This window comes from Ambystoma mexicanum, chromosome 13, assembly GCF_040938575.1.
Source record: "Ambystoma mexicanum isolate Mex_15411 chromosome 13, UKY_AmexF1_1, whole genome shotgun sequence".
NCBI lineage: Eukaryota > Metazoa > Chordata > Amphibia > Caudata > Ambystomatidae > Ambystoma > Ambystoma mexicanum.
Window position 1 is genome coordinate 389,430,036 of NC_090938.1, and position 27,370 is coordinate 389,457,405.

The 27,370-nt window shown below is 52.5% G+C and overlaps 1 protein-coding gene across 1 annotated transcript in view; it reads left to right on the top strand.

Annotated features, from left to right (window-relative positions):
* CMTM5 (CKLF like MARVEL transmembrane domain containing 5) overlaps nucleotides 1-27,040 on the top strand; it is a 91,985-nt gene extending 64,945 nt beyond the window's left edge. The window contains exons 4-5 of the mRNA XM_069633951.1: nucleotides 20,620-20,722; nucleotides 25,634-27,040. Of these exons, the coding sequence (XP_069490052.1) occupies nucleotides 20,620-20,722; nucleotides 25,634-25,656 (126 nt within the window). The 3' untranslated portion in view covers nucleotides 25,657-27,040. The remainder of the gene's footprint in view (nucleotides 1-20,619; nucleotides 20,723-25,633) is intronic.
* Nucleotides 27,041-27,370: the final 330 nt, after the last annotated feature.

Consider the following 27,370-nt stretch of genomic DNA (forward strand, 5'->3'; position numbering starts at 1 on the left):
GCGCCCCATGACTACCCAAGGCCCACGACCACCAGCAGGACACACCTCTTGCCTGAAATGCGGGTACGATCTCCCGCACCCAGCGGAGTGCCTAGCTATGGGAGTGAAGTGTGGCCGGTGCGGGGGTGCAGACCATTTTGCCAGAATGTGCAGGACGACAGCCCCGAAGGTAATTCCCAGGGGACCTGTCCAGGCCGGTTTCTTCCACCCCCAGAGGGCATCCAACGTTGCCCAGGTGGACCAGGGTGATGAAGGGGCACCTCAGGAGGGTGAGGAGGAAGTAGAAGATGAAGAAAATGTTTTCTTTGTATCCAGTGTGGGCGTGCTGAGAACCCACTCCAAGAGACAGCCCAGGTGTAACGTGTTGGTCAATGGGGACTCGATACCAATGCTAGTGGACACCGGTGCATCAGTAAATGTGATGGCGAGACAGCATTACAACGCTATGCACGCCCCGCAAACGCTGGCTCCACCCATGGCATGCATCTTCACCTTTCGAGGCGACCAGCCCATTCCCCTGGATGGTGTGTTTGTGGCGGAAGTTCAGTATGGTGAGTCGGTCATCCGTGCCAGATGTTACGTCACACCGGTGAGCAACAACATGCTGCTGTGCTGTGCGACTGCAGAGGCCTTTGGCATTGTGACATTCGCTTATTCTGTGTACCTGGACGACATACAGGTACTTTTGGCCAAACACATCTCCCTATTTGAAGGCATTGGACAGATGGTGGGTGAGCCTGTACGGCTACACATTGATGAGTCGATCCAGCCAGTGGCGCTGAAACATCGGTGAGTACCTTTTCATCTCAGAGATCTGGTGGATTGAGAGCTGGACAACCTCGTAGGTTTGGGCATCATTGAGAAGGTTGAAGGCCCCACTCCATGGGTCTCGCCCATTGTCATCGCACGCAAGCCCAAACAACCCGACGCAGTGAGAATCTGCGTCGACATGCGACTCCCCAACAAGGCAATAAAGAGGGAGAGGCATCTAACCCCCACCATCGATGACATTATAGCGAACTGCAGGGGGCGAAGTTCTCCAAACTGGACCTAAGAGCAGGGTATCATCAGGTGGTCCTGCACCCCGAGTCCCGCTACATAACAACGTTCACCACTCATCGGGGGTTGTACAGATATAAGAGACTGAGTTTTTGGGTATCTTCTGCGGCGGAGGTGTTCCAGAACATTATTAGGGGGGCATTGGCAGATCTTGATGGAGTCCTTAACACCAGCGATGACATTTTGGTTTGCGCCAAGCCAGAAACGTAACACCTGGCACGCCTGGCAAAGACCTTTGAGCGCCTTCGCTCGCTTGGGCTCACCCTGCATAAGGGCAAGTACGAATTTCTCAAAACTACCATTGAGTTTTTCGGATTTGTTTTCAAGGTGGATGGGGCGTCGCCTGATCCCCGCAAGGTGAGGGACATAAAAGAGGCTCGACCCCCGGAGAATGTCACGGAGTTGAGAAGTTTCTTGGGCATGGTCACTTATTGTGGCCGCTTCATCCGGAATTTGGCGTCCCGCTCAGAGCCGTTGAGAACTCTGACAAAGAAGGACACTGTGTGGGAGTGGGGGCCCCTTGAACAAGCGGTGTTCGATGATATTAAGAGTGCTTTGGCGGCAGAGGACACCATGGCATTTTTTGATCCGAGCCTTCAGACGGAGATCGTCGTGGACGCTAGCCCCTATGGCCTTGGGGCGGTGCTCACTCAGGTGGGGAGTGACCAGGAGGTTCGCCCCACAGCTTACGCAAGCAAGGCACTCTCCGACACCGAGCAACGATATTCTCAAATTGAGAGGGAGGCTTTGGCGGTTCTGTGGGGCTGTAGACACTTTCGCCTGTACATCCTGGGGCGACCTGTAACCGTGGTCACGGACCACAAGCCTCTGTTGCCAATCATGGCTGGCTCCTCCTCCAGACCACCAGTGAGAATAGAGCGCTGGATGCTCTCACTTCTCGAGTATGGTGTATCGTTGATCTATCGTCCCGGGGCCAACAACGCTGCGGACTACCTCTCGAGACATCCAACAGGGGGCTCTCAGGCATCCATGTCAGCAGAGGAGGCAGACGAACAAGTTCGCCTGGTCGTAGAAACGGCGACCCCCAATTCCATGCAGGTGGAGGAGCTGGCGTCAAAGAAGGACGAGTGCTTCGCCATACTGAAAGCCGCCATGGAGCAAGGCGCCTGGAAGACGGTGTTGGAAGCTTTGGACCGGAGAACGAGTGAGGCCAGAATGGCTCTGGAGCAACTGTGGCGGGTGCATGAAGAACTGACATTCTCAGAGTCGGGGCTCCTACTGAGAGGAGAAAGGATTGTGGTGCCCCAGACCAAGATTCCACAAGTCATCGCCCTGGCACACCAGGGTCATCAAGGAGCCCCCAAGACAAAGGCTTGTCTCCGCCAAAAGGTGTGGTTCCCGGAGCTAGAGCGGAGAGTGGAGGAGTTTGTGGCATCGTGCGTGTGGTGTCAGGCCGCGTCACCGGCCCAGCGCGAACTGTCCATCGAAACAATGCCAAGAGGGACAAGACCATGGGAAGTGGTGCATGCGGACTCTGGGTCCACAACGAGGGGCACTCACTTCCTGGTGGTGGTGGACGAATGGTCTCGATATCCCGAGGTCGAATTTATAGAGTCGGCGTTCGATAACGTGGTGATTGCACTGGAGAAGATTTTTGCCACTCATGGCCTACCCTCCGTTCTGTGCTCCGACAATGGGGCACCATTCCAAGGTGAGAGCTTCGCAGATCTCATGAAGGACTATGGCATTCAGCACCGAAAGGTCACCCCGCTCTGGCCTCGGGCGAATGGGGAGGCAGAGCGCATGATGCGCACACTCAACAAAGTGTTCAGGATCGCCCAGGGGAAAGGCGAGTGTCTACAAAGGGCACTGTATGTGTTTCTGTGGGGATACCGGACCACACCCCATTCATCAACTGGTGTGGCACCTGCAGAGGCTTTATTCCAACGATGCCCGAGAGACGTCATACCTGAAGTGGCGGATCGAGAGCCGGCTGTCATTGATAACGATCAAGTGGAGGAGGACAGACGGGCAAGGATGCAGATGGAAAATATCCGAAGAGGTCTGAGACCCCCAACTATCGCCCTGGGGGATGAGGTGCTAGTGAGGAATCGCCACCCACAAGGCAAGCTGTCCCTCACGTATGAACCCGCTCCCCTCGGTGTCATGACGGTAAAGGGATCTATGGTGACCTCCTCTGACGGGGCATCATCAGTGACCAGGAATGCCAGCTTCTTCAAAAGACTGGGTGAGCCGAGAGCGGAAAGCACTGACAACCGAGAATGTGAAGAGGCACTGGACGAAGGTGGGGGTCAAGAACCCGCAGTAGACTCTCCTGCTCGTGGAGGACTAGGCGATGGTACAGCGGCCAGAGACGTCGGCAGGAGGTACCCCCTGAGAACAGGGTGTGGGAAACCTGCCCGTCTCACTGACTATGTGACAGACTGAAGTGGAATGCTGGCTGGTGGACATGTCCATGTTGGTGGAAGCATCATCGGGGGATCCGGGGTTGCTGTCAATAAATTGGGGACTATGAGGGTTGTATTGTGTTCTGTGAAATGTGTGATAGTTAGATCCTCTCTTTTCCAAGTTTGTTGTTATGGAAAAGGCGGAGTGTGGTGTTGGCCCTTTAAGGGCATGCACGCGACGGGGTGACGTTCACTCCGTCACGTGCCTCCTATAAATAAAGGGGGCGTTCCCGGCGGCGTCAGAGCCACCGTAGAGCCCACACGAGTATCATCTCTATCTCCGTGTCTCTGTGCAACAGGGGTGGGGGGTTCACGGGTGGCGGTAGCGGAACACCGCTAACAGTTGCCACAACATCAACAGTACACACTAGAGCTGTCATGATGCCTGTAGCCACAATATATGTCAGTATTGCCATTGTAAATCACCATTAAGATGCCCCAATCTGTTATGTCAAGAAGCTTTTATATGCCGCCATTGCCAGCATCGCCACATTAATTCACTTTCATGAAGTTGTGCCCACATAATATGCTGCCTTTCCCGCTATCAAATTCATGCAGCTGTGCTCACAATGCCGCCGACATCACTGCATATCACATTCATGTTGTTGGTATTGCCAGCTGAGCTGTGCCCACAAGTATGCCAGCTCCCCCAGTCTGTAAATCGTGTCTTGATATCCCACCACAATAATATGCCATCATTAACCACTTTGATGATGGTGTAAAGGTTTACTGCTCCTTTAAGTTTGAAGCCTCTCTGTTGGGAGTGTGTTCCATGTTGTGGGAAGAAAAGGGAGGAGTGTTGGTGTGAGGACGCCAGTTCCTGTATACGTTTAAATAAAGAAGGTTGTTTCCTGAATGCTCCGACTCTGCTTCCTTTATATGTATGTTCCAAGCGCAGTCCGGGCAACAACTGGCAACAAGGATTTTCTCCCGTGGGTCAGAGACCTTCCCAGCGGGTGATCCCACCGCACTTGAGTCCACGTGTGCCACCAGTGAACCCACTGAGCCGCCTCCTCCTCTACAGGGTGCCCTCCGCACACTGTGACTGGCGATCCCGCCAAGTCACGTCCTTTGATGTCGGGGGCCGGCCCGTGAATATCCCTGCATCGCACTTCAGACGAGGACCGTCTGAAGCTCCGACAGTCGTCAGCCCCAATGTGAGTGCACTCGCTGATGCTACGCACACTGCTGCAGACTGTGACAAGCACCTAGCTATGGCGGCTGCCAGTGAGAGAAGCAGGCGACCGCCGACACCCGCCCTCAAGGGCAGCTGACCGCAGCAACAACACGGCTGAGACCGCCACCCCCAGCAAGTGCGTGGGCCATATTCCCCCGCCCATGCAGCGACTGCACTCGCCCCTACACGCTCGACACAGAAGAGTGTGAGCCTGCGCTGGGAAGAGGAGTGCCCACAGGAGGCCTGAACATGGATCATCGCGTTTGTGTTCTCCTGCCTCCAACAGGGACAGCAACTGCCGCTTCTTCACCTGCCGACGTACACTGGTACAGACGCTGGTGGGGAGAGGCGAGGCCCACATACACTGCATCGTCAAAGGATCATCCAGAGGTTGGTCTACCACGCTGCCTAGAGAGTGGCTCTGCTCATTAGTAGCCCCTCTTCCACTGCTCGCCAAGACAGCACGTGCCTGCCAATACCCAGGGCCTGCAGTGCATATGCACACAACAGTTCTCTGTGACTTTCACGTAAGGTGCCACTGGGTAGCTTTCAGTCCTCTGCTCACCTCTGAATACTCCACCTTCAGTGCTGTTCAGCTCGCACGTAGCGCAAAGTCTGTATTGCTGCGCATGTCCCTCCCTTTTCAATGCCTCCACAGGCCAACAAAGGTCCACAGTGGACCAAGTGAATGGAGGATTTTTACCATTTTGTGAGGGGTTCAAGTGAGGGGGACTAACCACACCTGCGAGACGTATTTCTTAATTTGGTGGGGGGGGGGGGGAGTGAAAACCATCATCAAAACCATTCCCGCGGCCGACCAACCAGATTTTACCACGTTAATTACCGCCCTTGACAGATTACTTGTCATTGAACCAAACAGAGACTATGAGAGGTACTTATTCAACCAATGCACGCAAAAACCTCAAGAGACAGTGGATGAATATATAGCCCGCCTGAGAGTCAAGGGGGCCCACTGTCAGTTCAACGCCTTCTCCCTCTACGAATCCATATGCCTACGTGTAATAGAGGGTTGCCTGTCGTCCATACTCAAGAAACACTGCTAAAAAAGCTCCTCACAATCCCAGAGGTCAGCGAACTGGCGAGAATCTTTGAGAGGGTAGACGCCCAAGCTGCCTTGATGACGGGGGCACCAGTGACAAAGCATGACAACACAACCTATCGTAGCAACCCAGCAAGTTGGTCCGCGACAGAGTGAGAGGGGGGCCACACCTTACAGGCAATCCAACCTATTGAGTCCCCGACAGCAGAGGCAGTGCTACCACTGCGGCATGGCGTACCCCCATACAGGGTTGTGTCCGACCCTGTCGCAAAGATGCGCCAACTGTGGAAGAGAGGGACATTTCCAATCGGTCTGCAGAGAAGGGAGACCGTTTCCTACCCCAAGACTCCAGGTGCCCATGAGGATGCCGTAGCGACCACCGCACCCTCAACTTCTCCAGCATGGGGTCTGGCATGGATTCACATTCTCATGAATATTCCCCGTCATCAGGCTGGGAATCCTTGGTAAAGAAAAAATCAGTTTCAGTTTAGTTTCTGAACTGTCTTTCTCCTAATAACCAATCACTGGTCTCTGGGTGAAACTGCCCCCAGCCAATGACTGCCCTCTACCTAAACCCCTCCTCTGGCAGCCATCTTCAGATTTTTACCGCACAGTCAAGTGTTGGGAGTCCTTGTGCTATAGCTCTTGAGCTTTTACTGCGTTTTGCGATTTTTCAAAGAGTTTGATCTCATTTTTTCAGTCAATTGAGCCTCAAGCTCCACAGTTTCTACTTCCTTTCAACAGGGACCCATTTCGGAATTTTCTACGCCCCTCAAGGGTGAAGTTTTCGTCGAGTCCCGCTTCTTGGAGGATTCCAGAAGATCTTTGAGGCCTACCCCGCATGGACATGGCCCAGGACAAAGGGAGCACGACGCCCGGATCCAAGCTGTTCAGGAGCTGCCCTGGATGCGGATTGCAGAATACCTTCAAGGAGGACGAGCATTCTAGATGCCTCTACTGCCTTCATGAAGACAAAACGCACGTGGAGAAGGACTGTGAGTTTTGCAAGAACATGTCGGAGCGGACCATGAAGGATCGGCGTATCCGCCTCATCAACTGGCTGGAGGGGAAGAGCCCAGCAGCAGGTGATAATAAAAAGAGGTCCGAACGGTCTTCTAAGACCTTTGAGAGTGCTCGGCGACGGGGACCCAACAAAAGGCCAAGCACTGCAAGTCCGCGGGCACCGGAGTCCCGAACGGTCAGGCTCCTCGGCTGCCAGGCAGGGCACACTTTCACCAACCCATCAACCACGAGCCAACGCTCTGGCTTGGGGAAAAGTAAGTCGGAGAACCCGGGTAAGCTTTGGGATAAGCCTGGTCGATCCCGACGGAGACAGCCGAGGGGGAGCGAGGCGGCGACCCTCCCCCAAGGTGAACGCCTCAAGCGCGTCCAAAGTCGTGAAGGCTTTGATTCACCCGGCTAAGGCCTCTATCGAGGGAATCGTGGCGGCTCTGGTGAAGCCTGTGGAGGCTACCCCAGTGGAGGCGACCTCCGGGGCCCAGAGTTTCCCTGCCACCACAGAGGGAATCTTCTTTCAACCCATCGATAAGACCCCTGTGAAAACCCCGGTGGAAAAAGAGGGGGAGGGCGGTGGCCATCATGGACACAGATACAGCCTCTGAAGAGGAGCTGGCTGAAGTCGTGAAGATCCTGGACAAGAGGTTTGCGGAAGTCTGGTCCCACGGGAGGGATCCCGACGAGGCGGACGAAGAAAGTGACGTGGCGCCGACGAGGTTCCCGTGGAGGCGGAGGATTCCACCCCCCAACCGTCGCGCCCGTTGCAGCTGGTACCTGGGCCACAGGACAACTCGGGAGCAATCTTGATGGCTATCCAGGCCTTGTGTACAGAGATAAGGACAAGGTTGCCCTTACCCCCAACAGATGACTCAGCAGAGCCTGGACCGTCGGGAAGCCCTCCAAGAAAGCAGAGAACTCACCCCCCACTGCCCTTCCAGCCTGCGCAGCCCTCACGACCTTCATCTGCTTCCCCGGATCTGAGGGATGACACGGGAACAGAGACGGCTACGACGGGGACGGATGATGACGGTGGTGACAACGGGATGGGCCTTCCATCACCACCCCCTCGGGCTTCCCCGCCCAACACAACTGGTTCCTTCCACGCCATGGTCGTCAGGGCATCCAAGCTCTTTCAGCTCTGCCCTGTAGAACAGAAGAAGGAAGGTATCCTCTATCAACAGCGTGAGGCCAAGAGGAAGACAGTCCTCTCGGTCCCGTTACTTGATGATATCTGGGACGGGGGGCTGGAGCTCCTGAAGAACCTGTCCATGACCCCTGCCAAGAGAGACCGGTACGAGAAGAAGTACCGGATCCCGGATTCCGCCCCCATGTGCCTTAGGGCACAGCCGAACCCGGATTTGTTCGTCTCAGCAGTGGCCAAGAAGAAATTGGCAGGGGTGATGGTTTCAACTTCGACCTCCCCGCCGGAGGGCAAAGCGAAGAAATTGGACGCCATGGGACGAGAGGTCATCTCGATTAAAGAGGCCAACGCCCTTGCGATTGTGGCCCGCTACGACAGGGAGCTGTGGTTTAAGATCACTCCTCTGCTGGACTTCCTCCCGGACGACAAGAGGGCTGAGGCCCTGGAGATACTGCGGGAAGGCGAGGTGGCGTCGGACCATGCCATAACGGTGGCCACAGACATTGCTGACACCGGCTTCTGCCAGATGGGCAACGGTGCCTTCGCCGGCGTGGTTGGCTCAAGGCAACCGATTTCCACCAGGACGTGCAAACCAGAGTTTTGGACATGCCTTTCGACAGAAACAACCTGTTTGGCAAGACAGTGGACGAGTCACTGCGGGCCATCAAGGCTGACACGGAAATGGCGCGGGCCTTGGGAGTTTTGCAACAACGACGGCTGCCCCTTCGGAACTCTGGAGGCTCATAAGGCTCCTCAATGTACCGCAAGGCGGCCCGCTCCTCGTTGCAGGAGGCATGCAGAGGACACGGCAAGTCAGGAGGATATCGTCGTCGTCAAGGAGGCCTAGGCGGCAAGGCCACTACCAAGCAGGACTGAACCGGCCGTAGCGTCGGTCCCCCACCTGAGCACCCCGCTGGGAGGCCGGCTGGCGAAGTTCGTCAGCGTGTGGGAGTCCATCTCCACTGACCGATGGGTGCTGGATGCCCTGGCCCGGGGGAACACTCTCGAGTTTCTAAAGAAGTGCCCCCGCATTCCACCCGTGGCCAGAAAGGAAAACCACGCCCCTCAACTTCTGCTGGAAGTAAGGGCGATGCTGAAGAAAGGAGCCATCAAGCTCATCCCAAAGAGGCTCCGGGGCTCCGGAGTCTACTCACGATACTTCCTCGTAAGAAAGAAGACCGGCGGCTGGCGACCCATCCTGCACGCTCGTCGTTTAAACAAGTACATCAAGTCCCAGAAGTTCTGGATAGTCACTCTCCAGCACGTGCTGGGGCAGCTGGAGGAGGGCGACTTCCTATCGTCACTGGACTTGGAGGATGTCTACTTCCACATCCCCATTATAAAAGGGCATCGAAAGTTTCTCAGATTCGTATTCCAAGGCCCTCCCCTTCGGATTGAAGTCAGCGCCCAGGGTATTCACCAAGTGCCTAGCACAGGTGGCGGCGCGGCTGCATCTGCGGGGGATCCACGTCTACCCCTACCTGGACGATTGGCTCATCCGAGCAAGGACAAGAGAACTCGCCATCGAACTCACAGCGAAGACCATCCAGCTGCTCATGGATCTGGGATTTTCCATCAACTTTGCGAAATCCCACTTGTTTCCGTCGCAAGTCACACTGTTTCTGGGAGCTAGGCTCGACACAGTGGGGCGATTGGCCTCTCCATCAGAGGAAAGGACGAAGGCCACCCTGAGCAAGGTGCAACGGCTGTCGACCATGGACGTGGCCAGGGTGAGGTCCATGAAGTCCCTTCTCGGCATGATGTCCTCGTGCATCTACCTTGTGCGCCTGTGCAGGCTGCGGATGCGTCCACTGCAGGAGTTCCTCGACGCCTGTTGGATGCAAGCAGCGGGCAGCTTCGAAGACAGGATCTCGCTCAAGGAGACCTTCCGCCAAGCGATCCAGTGGTGGGGCACCCGCACGCATCTCGCGGCGGGTATGGACTTTCAGACCCCGGCACATCAGGAGATGGTGACAGACCACCACAATGTTCTACATCCGGAAGCAAAAAGCAGGGAGGCACCAGATCCCCAGCCCTATCCAAGGAGGCTCAGGATCTGTGGCTCTGGGCCATCGCCCAAGGGATGTTTCTGGTACCCTTCCACCTGGCAGGAATAAAGAACACCATTGCCGACTCACTCAGCAGGGAGCTACGCTTGTGCCACGAGTGGAAACTGCGACAGGATCAAGTGGATCTGCTATTCCAACGATGGGGCAATCCCCAGATCGACTTATTCGCGACAGCGACGAACGCCAAGTGCCGGAGGTTCGCCAGCAGGTTCCCCCAGCCGGGGAGCATGGGCGATGCCTTCTCATTCCCCTGGTTCGGCCTGTTCCTCTATGCGTTCCCGCCGTTGCCGTTGCTACAGCGACTCATCAACCAACTCAGACGGTCCCGGTGCAGGATGATCCTTGTCGCAATGGCGTGGCCGAGACAGATCTGGTTCCCGGACCTTCTGGACATGTCAGCGTCCCCCCCAGTCAAACTGCTGACAGACGCGGATCTCCTCTCCAGAGAAGGAGGCGCCATCCTCCACCAAGACCCGGGGTCGCTGAACTTGCAGGCCTGGCTCCTGCAGTACTAGGGTTCGGAGGGTACGATATTCCGCCGGACTGCAAAGAGGTGCTTGCAAAGGCCAGGGAGTCCTCAACTTTCAAGTGCTATGGACACAAATGGAAGAGGTTCTCTGTCTGGTGCCGTGAACAGAAGATTAACCCTCTGTGGATTACGGCCCCTCAAGGGCTGCCGTACTTGCTATCGCTGGCCAAGGCGGGGCCGGCCCATGCCTCCATCAAGATCCATCTGGCGGCTATCTCCCGCTACACCAGAACTCTGGGGCGCTCATCCCTGTGGTCCCATTGCCTGGTGAAGGCGTTCATGAAGGGACTGTTCCGATCGTTCCCGCCGGTGAAGGCTCCGGGCCCGGCGTGGGAGCTCAACATGGGGCTGACCAGGCTCATGGGGCCGCCATTTGAGCCTCTGCATTCAGCACCATTGAAGTTCCTGTCGTGAAAAACAGCGTTTCTTGTGGCCATCACCTCCACATGACAAGTGGGAGAGATCCAGGCCCTCTCCTCCAAGCCCCCATACTTGACTTTCCACGAGACAAGAGTGGTGCTGAGGACGCACCCCTCCTTCATGCCCAAGGTGCCATCGGACTTCCATTTCAACAAGCCCTTGATGTTACCTGTTTTCTTCTCGGTCGTCCGAGAGCCCATTCGACCAGAGCAATCGCTGCTACCACGGCGTTCCTATCTGGTGTGCCCCTGCTGGACATCTGCAGGGCTGCTACGTGGAGGTCAACGCACACCTTCACAAGATTCTACTGCATCGACCGGGATTCCATGGAGGAGTCCTGAGTCCGCCAGGCAGTGCTGCGCAACCTGTTCGCCTGAAGGTGGGCCTGGTGAGGAGGTAAGAGATGCTTAATGTTGAGTTGATGAAATGCTTAATGTTGAGCCTTGCCACCTCCCGTGGTTGTGCATGTGTGTACTGGTATGTATTGTTGTATTCATGAGCATGTGAATCCATGCCAGACCCATGCTGGAGAACAACAGTTACAGGTAAGTAACTTGTTCCATTTTCAACACAGGTTCTACCAGCCTAACCCACAGCGGTATGTTCGCGCAGTCGACGAATACCAGTACTCAGACTATTCACAAGACTTCGGGTACCAGTAGCAACCAATCCGCCTGGTGGATATGACGGACCCCCTGAGGGGTACTCAGAAGATGAAAGCCAGTACATGTTCATGCCTCACCAGAGCATATCATACTACGACCAACAGGCACAAGATGAATACGTCAACCTCGTCCGAGACATCGAGGAGGTCAAGGAGGCCCCGAGAATCCCTGTCAAGATGGGTAACAGCCTCTTTCAATTTCTAGTAGACTCGGGGGCCACAGTAAACATTATGGGAGAGCAGGAACACCTGAGAATCCCTGATAAATCAGCATTGGAAACAACATACTCCTGAATCTTCCAGTGGGGTGCAGTGAAGCCTATGCACGCCATCGGCCACTTCAAGTGCTGCCTCCTTCTCAAAGGGCGGCAGACCGACACAACCATACACGTCATCCGAAGCCCCACCAAGTGTCGATGTCTTCTCAATTACTACACCGCCTCGTGCCTGGGGCTTATTGACATTCATTTTGGCACGGATGACGTGATAATGTTGGCTGCTGTCAGCCACACGAGAGAGGACACAGTAAGAGCCATCACTGCTGATAACCCTTCGGGGCTCATCAAAAAGCCCAACATCATGGAAAGGTTTCCCCACGGGCCTGGGCAAGCTAAAAGGCCCACCGGTCAAGCTGCACATCGATCCATCAGTACGGCCTGTCCCACAACATCCCAGGCGCGTTGGGTTCCATCTTCAAGAGGCGGTCACCATAGAGCTCGACCAACTGCTCACGGATGGCATCATCGAGCCAGCCATGGGGCCGACCCCATGGGTATCCCCGTTGGTCATCATGCCAAAGGAAGGTGGGAGGCTCTGCCTGTGCGTCGACATGAGGATGGCCAATACTGCCATCCAGAAGGAGAGACACCCCGGGCTATGCATGGAGGACATGATTGTGCAACTTAACAACACCAGAATGTTCTCCAAGTTGGACCTGATACAGGGCTACCACCAACTAGAGCTACACCCTGATTCAAGGGTGATAACAACGTTTGCCACCCACGAAGGATTGTTTCTATATTGGTGTTTGAACTTTGGAATCTCGTCAGCTCCCGAGATTTTTCAGGAAGCTGTTCAGCAAAGAATAAGACCAATCCAGGGAGCGCTGAACTACAGCGATGACATTCTCATCTTCGGGGTGTCCAAAGAAGCTCACAACGCTGCACTCTTAGCCACCTGCACAGCAGTCCAGGCCGCAAGACTGACCCTCAACATCGACAAGTGTAGGCTCAACAAGTCCAAGTTGAAATTATTTGGACACATTTTCTCAGTCGATGGGATGACCCCCGACAAGGTCAACACCATCACCAAGCTGAAGGAGATACAACAGGTGGCTGACGTTCGATATTTCCTGGGGATAGCCGGGTACTGTGCGAGGTATATCCCCCATTACGCCTCGATCACCGAGCCACTCAGGAAACTACTGCAGAAAGAAGCCGTCTTTCAATGGTCCCCCCATGCCAGCTAGCGTTTGACTCCATCAAGAAGGCCCTGACGGACGCCCATCGCCTGGCATATTTTGACCCATGGTGGCACATAGAGATAACCATGGATGCCAGCCTTGTCGGCTTGGGGGCTACCCTAGCACAGAGAAGTGGTGCCGACATCAACCCTAGGCACATCATGGCATACGCCAGCAGATCACTGTCCACCCCTGAATCTGCTTACTCCCAGGCCGAGAAGAAGAGCCTGGCAGCCGTCTGGGCCTGTGAGCACTTCCACAATTTTGTCATTGGGAAGAAGTTCACCTTAATCACAGACCATCAGGTGCTACTGTCCTTATTTGGAAACCCACGCACCAAGATGCCCCCCAAGGATCGATGGATGGGGCATCAGACTGCAAGAGTATGATTATGACATAGTGCCCCGACCAGGACGCGATCTGAACCCAGCAGACTACCTCTTCCGCCACTCAGGGGGCCCTTCTACTACCCGAGCCAGGGATGTCGCTTACATGGTAGCCAGCTCACTCCTACCTGCTCTGTCCTTGGACACGGTCGCATCGGCTGCTGACCCAACGACTTCCCTAGCCATCAGTCTGACAAGCAATAACAGATGGAGAGACTACCGATGTGCAACCCTGGCTCACCCGGAGATGGAGAGGTTGGCCAGAGTGCAAACGGAACTAGCCGTCAAGGATCACAATATCCTACTGAGGGGCTGCCGCATCGTCATCCCTGCAGCACTCAGAGCGGAGGTAGTTCGAACTGCCCATGAGGGCCACCGTGGAGCAGAGAACACAAAAAGGCAGCTGCGCTGTCATGTCTGGTTCACTTTCCTGGACTCACTGGTCGACGAGTGGATCAAGAACTGACTCGCCTGCCAGTGCACAGCACCCGCGGAACCACCGATACCCCTTCAACCAACGCATATCCAGGAGCGACCATGGGAGCAAGTTGTGGTTGACTTCTATTGACCGTTAGAGTCAGGGAAGTACTTTCTCCTCCTCATTGATTCATGGTTCCCCATCGTGAAGAAAATCACCACCACTGCATTTCCCCACGTTGCAGCCATCCTGGATGAAGTATTGAGTGAATGGGGGATCCTGAGACTGATAAAGTCTGATAATGGCACCTTGGGTCCACGCACGTCAAGATAACACAAGATGGCCTCAAGCAAATGGGATGGCAGAGCGCTTCATGGCGTCCATAAAGAAAATGCTCCAGAGAGCACGCATGGAGGCCACCAACCCCCATCAAGCCTTGTGCCGGCTTCTCCGGGACTATCGGAATACCCCTCACGAGGTCGTCACCAAGACCCCGGCCGAGCTGATGGTACGATATGATGGGCACACTCGCATCGTGAGAGAATCCTCGGCCCCCGGTGAAGCGGATGTTGAAGTCATCCAGAGAGAGACAGAGGTGAAGGAGAAGACTAAGCAGGAGTCAGACTTGAGGCGCCGGGCGGTGGCAAAGGATTTCCAAATTGGGGATGAAGTCCTTGTCCAACAACCAATGGTCAAGAAGACGGACTCTCGATATGCCCCGAAGCCCATGAACGTTACCACCGTCAAACGGACGATGGTGACGGCCCAAAATGAGGACAAGGAGATCACGAGGAACAGCTCCCTGTTTAAACACTTTGTCAAGAGGTAGGACTCCGAGTTGCCTCCGCCGGACCCAGAGGCGATGGAGCCTAGGGACGAATTGTGACTCCCGCCAGGTGGGGACCAAGGGCATGGCTGGGCGAGTTCTGACTTGCCAGCAGCAAGTGAGCCACGTTAAAGAAGCACCAGACCCCAGCGTGTGACGAAGAAGCCGCTACGTTGGGTGGAAGAGTGCTAAGCTGGACGTCTGAATATTTGTCAGGGGGTGGTGTAAAGGTCCACTGCTCCTTTAAGTTTGAAGCCCCTCTGTTGGGGGCGTGTTCCATGTTGTGGGAGGAAAGGGAGGAGTGTTGGCGTGAGTATGCCAGTTCCAGTATACGTTTAAATAAAAAAGGTTGTTTCCTGAATGCTCTGACTCCGCGTCCTTTATATGTATGTTCCAAGCCCAGTCCGGGCAACAGATGGTGCACTCATAATTTATTTACCAGCCTTTTAACTACCTCCAACTTTCACGATGATGCGGCCCAGGTCCCAGCAAATGCATTGCACTTTTTTACTCAATCAGACTGACACAGACATGCATGCACAGATATGCACAAACATTTGTTGTTGTAAAACTTGCCTGCCTATGGTTATGTGGTGCTTACGTTTTTGGGCGGGCCAGCGGAAGGACACGCTGGCAGTGCCGCATCCCACTATTGGACGGGTGTTCTCTGTCATCAGAAGGGGAAGGCAGCTGAGTTGCCCAGAAACCTTGTCCAGGGGGATAAACAGCATATGTGAGGCGCGCGCATATGTACGCATTTGCATTTTTTTTTAAACAAAAGCGAAAGCCGGAACTATTTACAGCCCTGTTTACTAGTGTTGTGGGCTGCCTCCGGTCTCCGGGGCAGCCCACAGCTGATATCGGGATCACCCGACAAGGAAACATACGCCGGGGCAGCCGGCGAATCGTTGGACACCCTATGGCGCCCGGTGTCACCAGGCGCAGGCTTCACACTGTGGGGGTTTCACCCCCAGTCTCCAGCAGCCGCGGCTCCGAGGGCACTCGGGCCGCACTGCGCACTAGGCCACAACCACGTGGCAGGCCCACAACCCACAAAGGCACAGACACGAGTTGCCACTTCCTGGGGCTCTGCTGCTCTGCCCTCGCAACGCCAGCAGAGCCCCTTTTATTAAGTGAGCGTCATGACACAGTCATGACGCTCACGTCACATCAGAACACTAGACCACCACATAACATCCCTCCTTTATTATAAAGAAACAAAAATAAAACCCCACCACAAACATCAACTTGGTGCCTTCTAGTCCACGCACCCACTGTGCTCCTACATCATCACAGCAAACATTGGGTGCATTCCAGTCCGCGCACCCCCTAAAAGCTACTAACACCTCACACATTTTAACACTGCAAAACAAACAGGTGTGTTCCAGTCCGCACACTACTGAGCCCGACGACGGGCTCCTCCGACTCAGAAGATCCTGGGATCAAACTGGCCACCTGCGCCACTGCAAGACAAGAAAAAATATATTCTTTTCATATTCCTCCTCCCCATCTCATATGGTACTTCTCGGGTCCCTTCTGCCACCTGGACCGCCGCCACCTTGGGGGTCCTTCTCCCCTTTTCCACGTTCCCCCCTGATGTCCCCACCATGCTGGCTGGGGCTAGGCACACCCGTGCAAAGTGGTCTCCTTTCCCGTACCTTCCACAGATTTGTCCTATCGCCGGGCAGTCCTGCAGGTGTTGAAGATCCCACCCAGACTGATGGCATATTGTGGCATTGGGGTCTCTCTTCGGCCAGTCTCCCCTCCTCATCCCTCTTCCTCCTGGCCACCTGCCAACAGCGGCCACCTCCTCAACCTTCACTCGCTGCATGGGGACCTCCATCTTGAGGTGGTGTCTAGAAGAGTCCATGACCGAGGCCCGCACCTCCGCCAGTTCCTGGGCCCGGCCAAGCTCTAATATTCAATCGAGGGTCAGCGCTGGGTCCCTCAGAACCTGCTTGCTCAGTTTGGTGGAGCTGCAGCCGTAGATGATCTGCGCCCGGATCTCGTCCTCGAAATTCCCCAAGGCACAGGACAGTGCAATTTCGCGCAGCTTCCCGTGGAATGCATCGAGGCTTTCCCCTTCCTCCTGCCTCGCACACCTCATCCTGAACCGTTCATAGTCTCTGTTGACCATGGGCCTGAAATACTCATTCAGGGCTGCGATGGCTGCATCGTATGACTGATCTCGGGGCCTTAATGTCTGGAACAGCCTCTGAAGAGCCAGTCCGGCAGAGTACAGGTGTGTCTGGCGTTTGGCTGCGTCTTTGATCTACATTGCAGCAAAATACAATTCCAGGTTCTCCACCCAGGCCACCCACTGGGCCCCCAGACTTGCAGGCGCACCCAGGACATCGAAATGGGGTATTGGTGCCAGCTGGCCACGACATATCCCCTCGTCGGCTGACATGCTGAATCTTCTTGGGGATGCCAGCTGCAGTCACCAGTGTTGAGGGGTGCCCGCAGTTACTGGGCCTCAGGTAGCTTGACCACCTTGTGGGGAGGTCTTTCGACAGCACCCCAAATGCTCCCGGGGTAGTCGTTTCCCTTTCGGGGGTGTTGCTGGTGGCAGATCGGGGCATCCCCGCTGCACTCTACACCAATGTGGGCACACAACTTCTGCCCAGGGGCGCACAAGCACTCCAGGTGGAGCCGCTACCCCCAGGGCCTGGGCAGGTACAGAACTCTGGGGATTTTGATGGCACCCCTCCATTTATCTGGGCTTTCAATGTTCAGGCCAGACCCTTTTGGAAGATAGACTGTTATTGTTTTCCCTCAGCCCAGGGTGTTGATGGGCCCTCCTTCACTGTGGGCCAGCCGAGGCTCTTCACCACTGCGGCCCGGGTGCGGGAGTCTTCTTCCCTTCTTCGAACGGGCAAAACGGAGGGAGAGCTCTGCTCCTCTGTACCAGCTGCCGAGTGCAGAGGGACTGTCCACGGGCCAGCTCTTCCCCGTATATGGTGCTTCGTTTTCACCCAGATGCGGCCCGAGGCTGGATGGGGTTGCTCTCACTACCCGCTCCGAGCGGGATGTCCTCATTGATCCCTGCCGCGAATCCGGCTGCCTCGGCTCCGCCTCTTTTCTTTGTCCTCGGAGCCGGATCGGGCCATGCCCCCTTCTTTTGTCGGGCCACCTGGGTCTGCTCTCGGCCCAAATTCTGGGGGGGGGGGCAGGGATGACTGCAGCGCAGCCCCCGTCTGTGGGGATCACCGCTGGCCACTACGGGCCAGCGCACTCCGCGGCCCCCCACCGACTCCTTCGTGCGTCAGGCTGCTACTCCGCTCTGGTCACGCCCCTTCACAGCATGCGGCCTCTCCGTCCCCCAACCTCTCATGCGCCTTCGTGCAGAGCACCGCTGGGGCTGGGGGAAGGGTGCTGGTGGTGACAGATGATACATGGGCGTGTGGGCACCAGTTCAACCCACTTCTCTTCCCACATGCGGCCAATGCCGCGACACAGGCTACTGCAGGGCCACCCTCAGTAGGATGCGCCGTCTCTTCCACATGGCCGCCGACTGCGACCGTGTGCGCGGGTCCTTTCTTCCGCCCACCACGAACACCACCTGGCAGGTGCGACCTCGTCGCCAATGTTGTGGTCTGCCTCCGGTCACCGGGGCAGCCCACAGCTGTTATCGGGATCACCCGACAAGGAAACATACGGCGGGGCAGCCGGTGAATCGTTGGCAGGGGGACACCCTAGGGCGCCCGGTGTCACCAGCCGCAGGCTTCACACTGGGGGTTTCACCCCCAGTCTCCAGCAGCCACGGCTCCGAGGGCACTCCGGCCGTGCTGCGCACTAGGCCACGACCATGTGGCAGGCCCACAACCCACAAAGGCACAGACACGAGTTGCCACTTCCTGGGGCTCTGCTGCTCTGCCCTCGCAGCGCCAGGAGAGCCCCTTTTATTAAGTGAGTGTCATGACAAAATCATGACGCTCACGTCACATCAGAACACTAGACCATCACACAACAACTAGTAGGACAAATTATGTAAAATAAGTCTACCACGAAAAACGTAATGGTTTGAAACCCTATCCAGCACTCACCTATATCACTGCACGTCAGTAAAGAGCAAGGAGCAGCGGCATACAGGAACAAGCCACCTGCACTCCTAGAAATATATGTTGCCTGTCATCTTTCAGGAATGGCGGCTGGATCCAGACCTAAACAAGGTCCAGTTTTGAACAAGAACATTAACTCAGTTTGTACTATGTCCATAGAGAGCTTTCAGATTCCCCTCAGCTTTTTGAAGCACAGACTGAATGGCGGAGCACATTGTTTACTTCCTGGCTACATACTATGCTTCAAAGCCCAGCACTGTGACAAGGATATACTATGGTAGGCTATTTATAACGCGCTTAATACCCAGAGGTTTCTAAGCGCGGACCGAACCTGTGTTGCTCCATGTCGTCTTGCTCCCAAGGTGAGCATGCTGCCCCCGAGCTATCCTCACGAGCCATGGGAGCAACGTTGTGTAGACCTAAGCAGACATCTAGGAATGAACTAGGATTGCAGAGTGTCTGACTACCTGGCCCTAAAGAAAGTAACTGGAAGAGCTGGGTATGTCACACTAAGAATGTAGGCTGCATAAAAGCTACGCGGCTCCTAATCTAAACCAAGAGATTCCTAAACGGAGCGCCCCCAGGCTTCCAGTTCTCTGAAGTTCTATACCCTAAAAGAGATCTGTGCACTGGATCTGGTTACCCTCAAACCCAGATGAAAACTTTCCTAAGCAGCATCTCAGATCAGAGCTCCCGAATCTGTCTGGGGCAGTGCACTAGAACGAATACTCCAGGAAGTATGAGGCCGGAAGAACCACCTTAAACTCATTCTGAGTTCAAAAGGATCCATCTTGATGGCAATTTACATGGCGGTGTATTGCTTCATATGTCCTACCAAGTGCAAGAGTTGGCAATCCTCATTGACTCAAACATGTTTAATTCAAGTGCTAAGTCTTCCAGTGCTGGTGTGAGGTACTAATATATGTTCTTAACTGAGGGTCAGCTTAGACTCTATAGTACCTCCTACCTGTCCTTGAAATAATGCATGTATGTTATGCTGAAGCCACATGGAAATAATACTTTATGAATGACTAAAATATAAAAAAAAATAAAGCAAGGTAAGATATGAAAAAGAAGATAGAAATACATAAAATATACAAACTGTCAAATGAATTTAGGAGCCTACTTTATGGACGAAAAGCTAAAATAAACTCGTTTGCTAGTTATCCTTTTCTCCTATTCCTTTTTTGGCCCAATAAGAGATGGAGGGACGGGGGCAACTCTGAATAGTCACATAAAGCTAAATAAAAAATGTAAACAGTGTTATAGACGTCAGTGAGGGCTCTGTGGGGACTATGTGGAGTACAGAGACACTCATGTCGCTACACAGCAACACCCACCCCTGTTTAGCCTACTGTGAGTGGGGCCTACATGTTATTTAACAGGTGGGGTCTTGAGATATCAACTTACAGTGCCCTGCGCCCAACATTAATGGTGTGTCGCAAACCTGTGAAAGTATGGAGATTTACTTTCACACATGGGTTGCGCCACTATAGTAAAAAACTTTCAGCAGCACATAAATGAGGTTGATATTTGGTTTAATATATCATGGTAGCCCTTATTTGAGACACGTTTCGGCACGTACTGTGCCTTTTTCAATCAGGGCGGTTAACAAGTACATTATAATATAAACAAAATTTTAAATAACCAGCAAAAATGGAAATGAAAAAGAGACATTACAATGGCAATTTGAACACATTCAACAGAAAATAGTGAAAAGCAAATGCAATTAGAACATATTGAGACATATAATGTACATTTGGCACAGAGATGGGGAGGCGGGAAAGGGGTGGAAATTTAGGGAATGGAAAAGATGGAGAGAAAAATAAAAATAAGAATAAAAATAAAAACCACTGATAGGTGACCAGTGAATAACCTATGGAAATCTCTCCCCATTGCAGCTTTTTGGGTTCGTGGTGATGGCGGTCTTCTCCTACGATGCCTATGGGATCTTCCGCACAGAAATGGCGCAACAGGAGTCTGCTGATCCAAAAGCAAGGAGGGGTAAGTAACATTCTCAGAGACCAACCTGAAAAACAGTGTATCACTCCAAGACCCACAATGAGACGTATCCTCCCAGTCCCACGTGCGTCCTCTTCCTCACACTTCCACAAACCGGCTGTGCCATCCCATCCCACAAACCCTCTGTCCTGCTCGATCCCACACATATTCTGTTCCTACCTCTACCACAAACCACCTGCTCCTCCACTTGCCGCCAGCAAGATGCTTCTCTTAGCCTTACAAATGGAGGTGAAAGTGTAACAAAAAAGCAATGTAAGTATAAAAAGAGGAGGCATCATGGAGTGGTGGGAGGGCATGGGAGCCATTGAGACCATGAAACAAAGCTTGTATTACAAAGTTTGTGTTGGGGCTGTTAGGCAGCCAACACAGGGGCACAGGCTAAAGAAGGGGTCCCCCTCGAGGGCTTTCATTTCAGTAAAAACAGATTTCGGTTTAGCTGTAGCTGCTATTGAGGGCTTTGGAGGTTTTGCCTCCTGAAAATTCTAAAAAAGAAAAAAGGAGGCAGACTTTTTCATTTCATTTACAAACTAGTAGGATATTTTGTATAATTGCACCACAGTTCTGCACTCTTAATTCATAATAGTTCTAGTGTATTGAAAACGAATCGTGCAATGACCTCTATGTAGCCCCTGCTTTCTGGCCCTGATCCATGTAAGGGAGTGCGCTTCCCTTCCATGCAGCAGGGACAATCCCTATGGAACCCACCAGCTCCACCCACCAGTCCATCTGGATAGGGAGGGCCGCTGCACCTGACAAATAAAATCGCTGTTAACAGGAGATGGGCTACACCCTGAGTTCTTCGTTCACTAATGGACACAGACACCAGAGTCAATTTGATAGGGAACCCACCGGGGACCCCTCATTATTTATAAAAAACACGTTTATACTTTTAACCTAGGATTCCCCAGCGTGAGCACCAACTAAATGGCAACCTGCTACGTCAGCTCACCCTTACTTGGAGGGGTCTGAAGGACCCCTGGGGCGTGTCCGACGCAACAGACCCCTTACTTTCACTCATGTACAACCCAAATGGAGTATGAGGCCAGAGGATGACACCTGCGGGTAGTCCCATCTCGCTAGGCGGCTCAGGGCAACAAAGCTGATGGAAGGGCTGGATTGTAGTGCCGTTTGCAGGCTGGCTAGTTATGGCTGAGGCCTGGTGGCAATGATGGCTGGGGCCTGGTGCAAATGACGGCTGAGGCCTGTCCCCTGATGTGACTGGGGCAGTAGGGCAGACCACCAGAATAAAAACAATCCTCTAAGGAAAAAGGCTAGGTGCACTTCTTGCACGTATAACAATGTTTTATTTCTCATACAAAAGAGAAAGGTACATGGCAGCCGGGGCATTCAAACCCGGCTGCCATGGAGCGCACTGGTTAGTTCTAAGCAATACAACACTTTTAAAAAGAAATTGTCGTCACCTCTGACGCAAACCAAATATGGTACTAATTCCCCTAGCTCATTGGCTGCCCCCTATGTACATACCACTGCTCCGCATGGCATGTCAGATGATTGGTTCTGGTTTCTTTGCACCCATCCCCTTTCACGCGGTCTTTGGACTTGGCACTTTTGGTTCTAATGACATGAATGGCGGCCCGCTTAAGAATGTTCCTCTTTTACAAACACCTCACGTGATGCACACCTGGCAATGAAACATGAGCTCAGTGCCTGTTCCGTGCTCCCCACTTGACGGCTGCCCTCTCCCCAGACTTTAACCTGGGCTCCTCCAAGACCACATTAGTCAGTCACATAGTGAGGGATTTAGGAGTTTTATTGCGAGGCATCTGGTAGTTCCAATAGAGTGGGCCTCATTACAAGTTTGGCGGTAGCCATGCCGGTAAAACCGGCAGGCTGCCGCCAAACTTGTGATTTTTTTCCGGCACCCGCAAATGGGTAATTACCGGGTCATTACAGCCCTGCGGGACCGGTAATTGCCCATTCACGGGCACTGGAAAAAAATGCTCCCCATTCTGGGAATGGGGAGGTTGGATGCAATGGCACCATTCAGAATGGTGCCGGTGCATCGGACATGCTCTGCTCGCGGGTGCCGGTACGCAGCCAGGACAGTGATCATTATCTAGGGGTGCGCTAGTGCCCTAAATCTGTGTTGGCTCCTTTGGCAGCTCAGGACCTCTGCCCTGGCACCCAGTAGATCGTCGTTCAAGGATAGGTGCAGCCCTACTCGTGCTGAGATATTTGCATTCCTTTCTGATTGCATGGGTCTGCAACCTGAGACAATGGCTGGTGTGTCAGTGTGGCTTTAATGCCTTTCTCATCTACTGCATGGGCTAGGAATGGGGATGGGAAAGTTTATTTGCACTGAATGCCAATATACGCTATTGCTGGTACCAGGGCCTGGCCTTCTTGAATTCAATTTTAAAATGGCGGCATTTCAGTGCTTTCTGCCGTGAAGCAGGGCTGGCTGTTACATGGTCCTTACTATTATATTCCCTCACCCCACAGGTACACCCCCTCCTCCCCCGAGCCTTCTCAGAACACCTCACCCCCCCACTCCTTGGCCCCCTCCTGTACGTCACCTACTGCTAAACCCCCCCTGGCCCCTTCTTCCTGCAGCCATGTTTCCTGAATTCTTTATGCCCTCAATAGATTTTTATTCAGACAAAAGTACACAGAAACTCTAGGGACGAGATTGGATAAAGACTTGGGTGGAAGGTAAAGAGTATAAACTGTATAAACAGCTGGGGCTTGAGGAGAAATCATTTGGCTTACCACTGAGCTACATAAAGAAATTCCCGGATTCTATTTGTAGAGCCAATTTGATGAGAATTAGGTTTAACCTTCTACCATCTATGGAGATCTTGGCAGCAAGGGGAAAATGTCTGCCAATGCTGCCTATGTGCAGATTTTGCAGATGGATAGAATCTCGGCAAACACTGCAACATCTAGCGACTGTCTGCGAGGCTCTAACGGAATTGAGGTCATAGCATTTAGCCAAATTCCTCAAAAATGAGGAAACTTTAACTCCTGATGAATGGTGGCATCTGGCCCTAGCCGAACTATTGCCATGATTGTCTTCATTAGAAAATGCCTGAATCTAAAAAAACTAGACCTGATGCCAACCTCTGGCTTTTTTCTTTACCATTTATGGATAAATGGGGCGGTGCTGCCCTTTGAAAAGGAGGTAAATGGCGAAAGGAAACTATGATTGAAATGATGGCCCTTTCTTGAGAAGTACTGGGCTTAGCAGAAGAGTTTTACTCTGAGGTCTTTTGGAGCTGAGGATCTGTCTTAGTCTGTATTTTGTAAAACGTTTTGTAATAAACTAATAAGCAATAAAAACATTTTTTTTTTCATCAAACTGCCGTTTAGGGGGCAGGGATTTGGACATGCATCCCAACAGGGCCCAACCCCACTGTTCATTCTTCTGGGTAGCTCCCTGTACTCGTCTTTGCTTCTGAAAGGACTGACACATAGCACCTACAAGGCGGGCACAGGCTACATCTAGGTTTTACAAAAAACTCAATTCAGGTGGACGAGTGAATGTCCCGATATTTTAATGTAGAAAAAGAATCATTGAGAAATCTTCCCCTCTCCCTCTATACAGACCCTGTCAGATGCTTCTGGAGGGTGCCAATAACAACCCACATGGCAATATGGTCAAGGCACTGTTTTTCGTATGGCTTTAAATTAACAAATATGTGCACACCTTTGAGTCAGCAGAAAATGGTAATTGATATAAAAAGGACATTATTTATCTGCTTTGGCATTGGCTTTTAAGAAGAACAACATAGACGTCTGATGCATTTGTATTTCTCAACTTTTGCAGCATACTTTGCAAAACCTGTATCTTTCATGCAGGGCAGGCTCTCCCTGCAGCCCTTGCCCCACCCACCCACCCACCCACACATGAAACCGGAAACAGAATTTAGCAAGGTCTGACACACAGCTGCATCTCTTACCAGCTCTGGAGGAGGCCAAGCGACGTGACTACCTTCCAAATGTCTATGAAGGAAAATGAAGAGGCATGCTTGTAACAGTACATGGTATATCAAACCAAAAGACTATCCCCTATCCGTACACTTTTGTGCCACTCCTCCTCACAATGTGTGCACAATCTTGTTCCTTCCTTGTCCTTGCTTCTAGCGTCAGGCAATTGAGGACAAGGGAACTATACGTGAACTTGTCACACTTCTTATACTCATCTTGCCTAAGTTATATAACGGAAAAAGACACGCTTAAGCCAGACATACAATTATATATATTTTTTAAGGTAAAAATCAATTAGAAAAAACGTATAGTACAGAAACAATTATTCACAATAACATGTACATATACGTAAAATGTAAACAAACAATCACATTCATCTTTTAATATTCAGATCGCAATCAAGAAAGGCATATATTACAACACCAATTATTCACGGTAACATATACATAACGTGTAAACAACAAATCACATTCATGTGTAACAGTACATGGGACAGTTGAAAAAGGGAAACGTGTAACTGTAAAAATTAAAAGAAGTGACACCCAGTTCCCTACTGTTCTCGTTCACTACAATCTTTGATCACAGCACTCCCTTCCTGCAACCCTCAAGCATCCTAGACCTGTTCCCTCACAGTTGCACACACTGCTTGTTCTTCTTGTTCCTGCACACATCCATGTCCTCCCTATGCCACAAGCAAGCTGTTTCTCCTACCCCACAAGCAGCCTGTTCTTTCAGTCCACAAACGCCCCCTCAGACCGCGTGCATCCCCCAGGCTCCTCACCCGTTTCATCTACAAAGGTTGCACATGGACGCCTCAATTCTCATCTGTGGCGGCCTTCACTATCCTACTTTCCACTTTCTTCATGTCCTTCTTATCCAAATGCCTGCTTAATCACCAGAAGTGGCTCCTAAATCTTGTTGTGTCTCTCTGGTTTGTGTTCCTAGACTCGTCGTACGGCCCCGAGTAGGCCCAACTGGCTGAATGAAGGCTCATCCAAGTCATCAAACGGGCAGCATCCGTCGCAGACACGCAGCCGTGGGAATTGCACCCGTCTGCTGTGTGACATCCTGGCTCGATCTGACAGCCTGCACTGATTATACAGCTGTAATGGACGCACGGGGCAAGAAAGATTCCCTTGATCTAAAGCACCAACAGGGGATCAGGGTTCAGGTCTGAGGCCACCTGATACCTGTTAAGCACCTTAACAATACCATGGGAGTAACTAGTGCTCGATGTCTGTTACTACTCACAAATGCACAGTAGAGCCTCTGCTCCCCTTCTTAGAGAAAAGCATTTTCTATGGGCAACCCCTCCCCTTTTTAAACAGTCATGGGGTCTCCCCAAGCCAACACTGATCTCCCTATGAGCTCCATCCCCTTATTGATGCACGCCTTCCATATACATAACACATCCCCAACAAGAACTTTCCCTAGACCACCTTACCTCCAGTGGGATGTGTGATGCACAGGACGACATCCCGATGCAAAGTCTACTGCAATGGTGCCCATGCTACCATTATGTGTGTTAGTAGCATCTCTCACCTTTACTTTGCTCAGCAGGAGTCCCTTCAGTTTTCCTTCACGTGATGGCAGAACACAAGTGCCTACTATGTTGTAGTAACCATTGCCATAGTCATGCACAGGCTACATTTCATGCGTGCTGTATCTAACATGAGGTAGAACTGGCAGCCACCGCAGGAGGACGTACAGGCACTGGAACATCCCAGGAAGTAGACCCAGACCCCAGCACATTAGTTCCATGGAGATCCTGGTCCCAAACACTGCCTCTTGTATACAATCCCATCTCTTCTCCAGGCTGCTGTGTGGTCGACCTTCCCCACAATACCACGTTTGCGGAACAACTTACTGTGAATGAGTCTTCATGGCGGTGGCAAACAGAAGGGCAACTGCTTCGGGCGAAGCTGACCACAGAGGCCCCATGTTTGCCTGGGATGATGGACTGAAAAGGCGGATTAGAAAATATGTGAACTTGCATATTCAGTATTTTCAAAGGGATGTGTATTCTGCTTATTACTATATCCCTGTCATATACTGGAACCAAGCAGATATGGGCATCTGCAGGACAATACACACTTAATGGGGCATTCCCAAGCTGGCCTATTCATCAAAACATAGGAGTACTCATGTGTTGCGCATTCGAGTACAGCAGCAGCATTGCCCTAGAATGAGCCCTCCATTTGGCTTCTGTGGGAAGACCTTTTACAGCCAATCTTTTTGCCTCTTTTTTTTATTTTCTTAACCAAGATTTGGGCTCTGAGGCCCTGTCTCAAAGTCTCATCCACTATGCTCTGTGCTCCAGCACTCTTTATTAAATGACCATGTCTTACGGCCCCTCCATGATGGATTCTTCCCGCTTCTAATCGCTGTAAGAATTGGCGTTGTTATCTTGAGCACATTTTAACAGTACTCCATTTTATTTTTATCTAGGAGGCATGAAGGGCTGAGGCAACCTTTGAGTGGATTGAATCTGTGACCTCCCGAGTGAACACAGATCTCTGTATCTTGCCTGCTAACAAGTTATTGCAAAATGAAGGCAATGGAGGATAAACATTTGGCTTTGGGACATTTTCCAAAGGTGGATTTCAAACAAGTTAGAAAAGGATTACTTACACCTTTTATTATTTTTCATGTACACCGAGGTTTCTTGGTTAGGTGGACTTC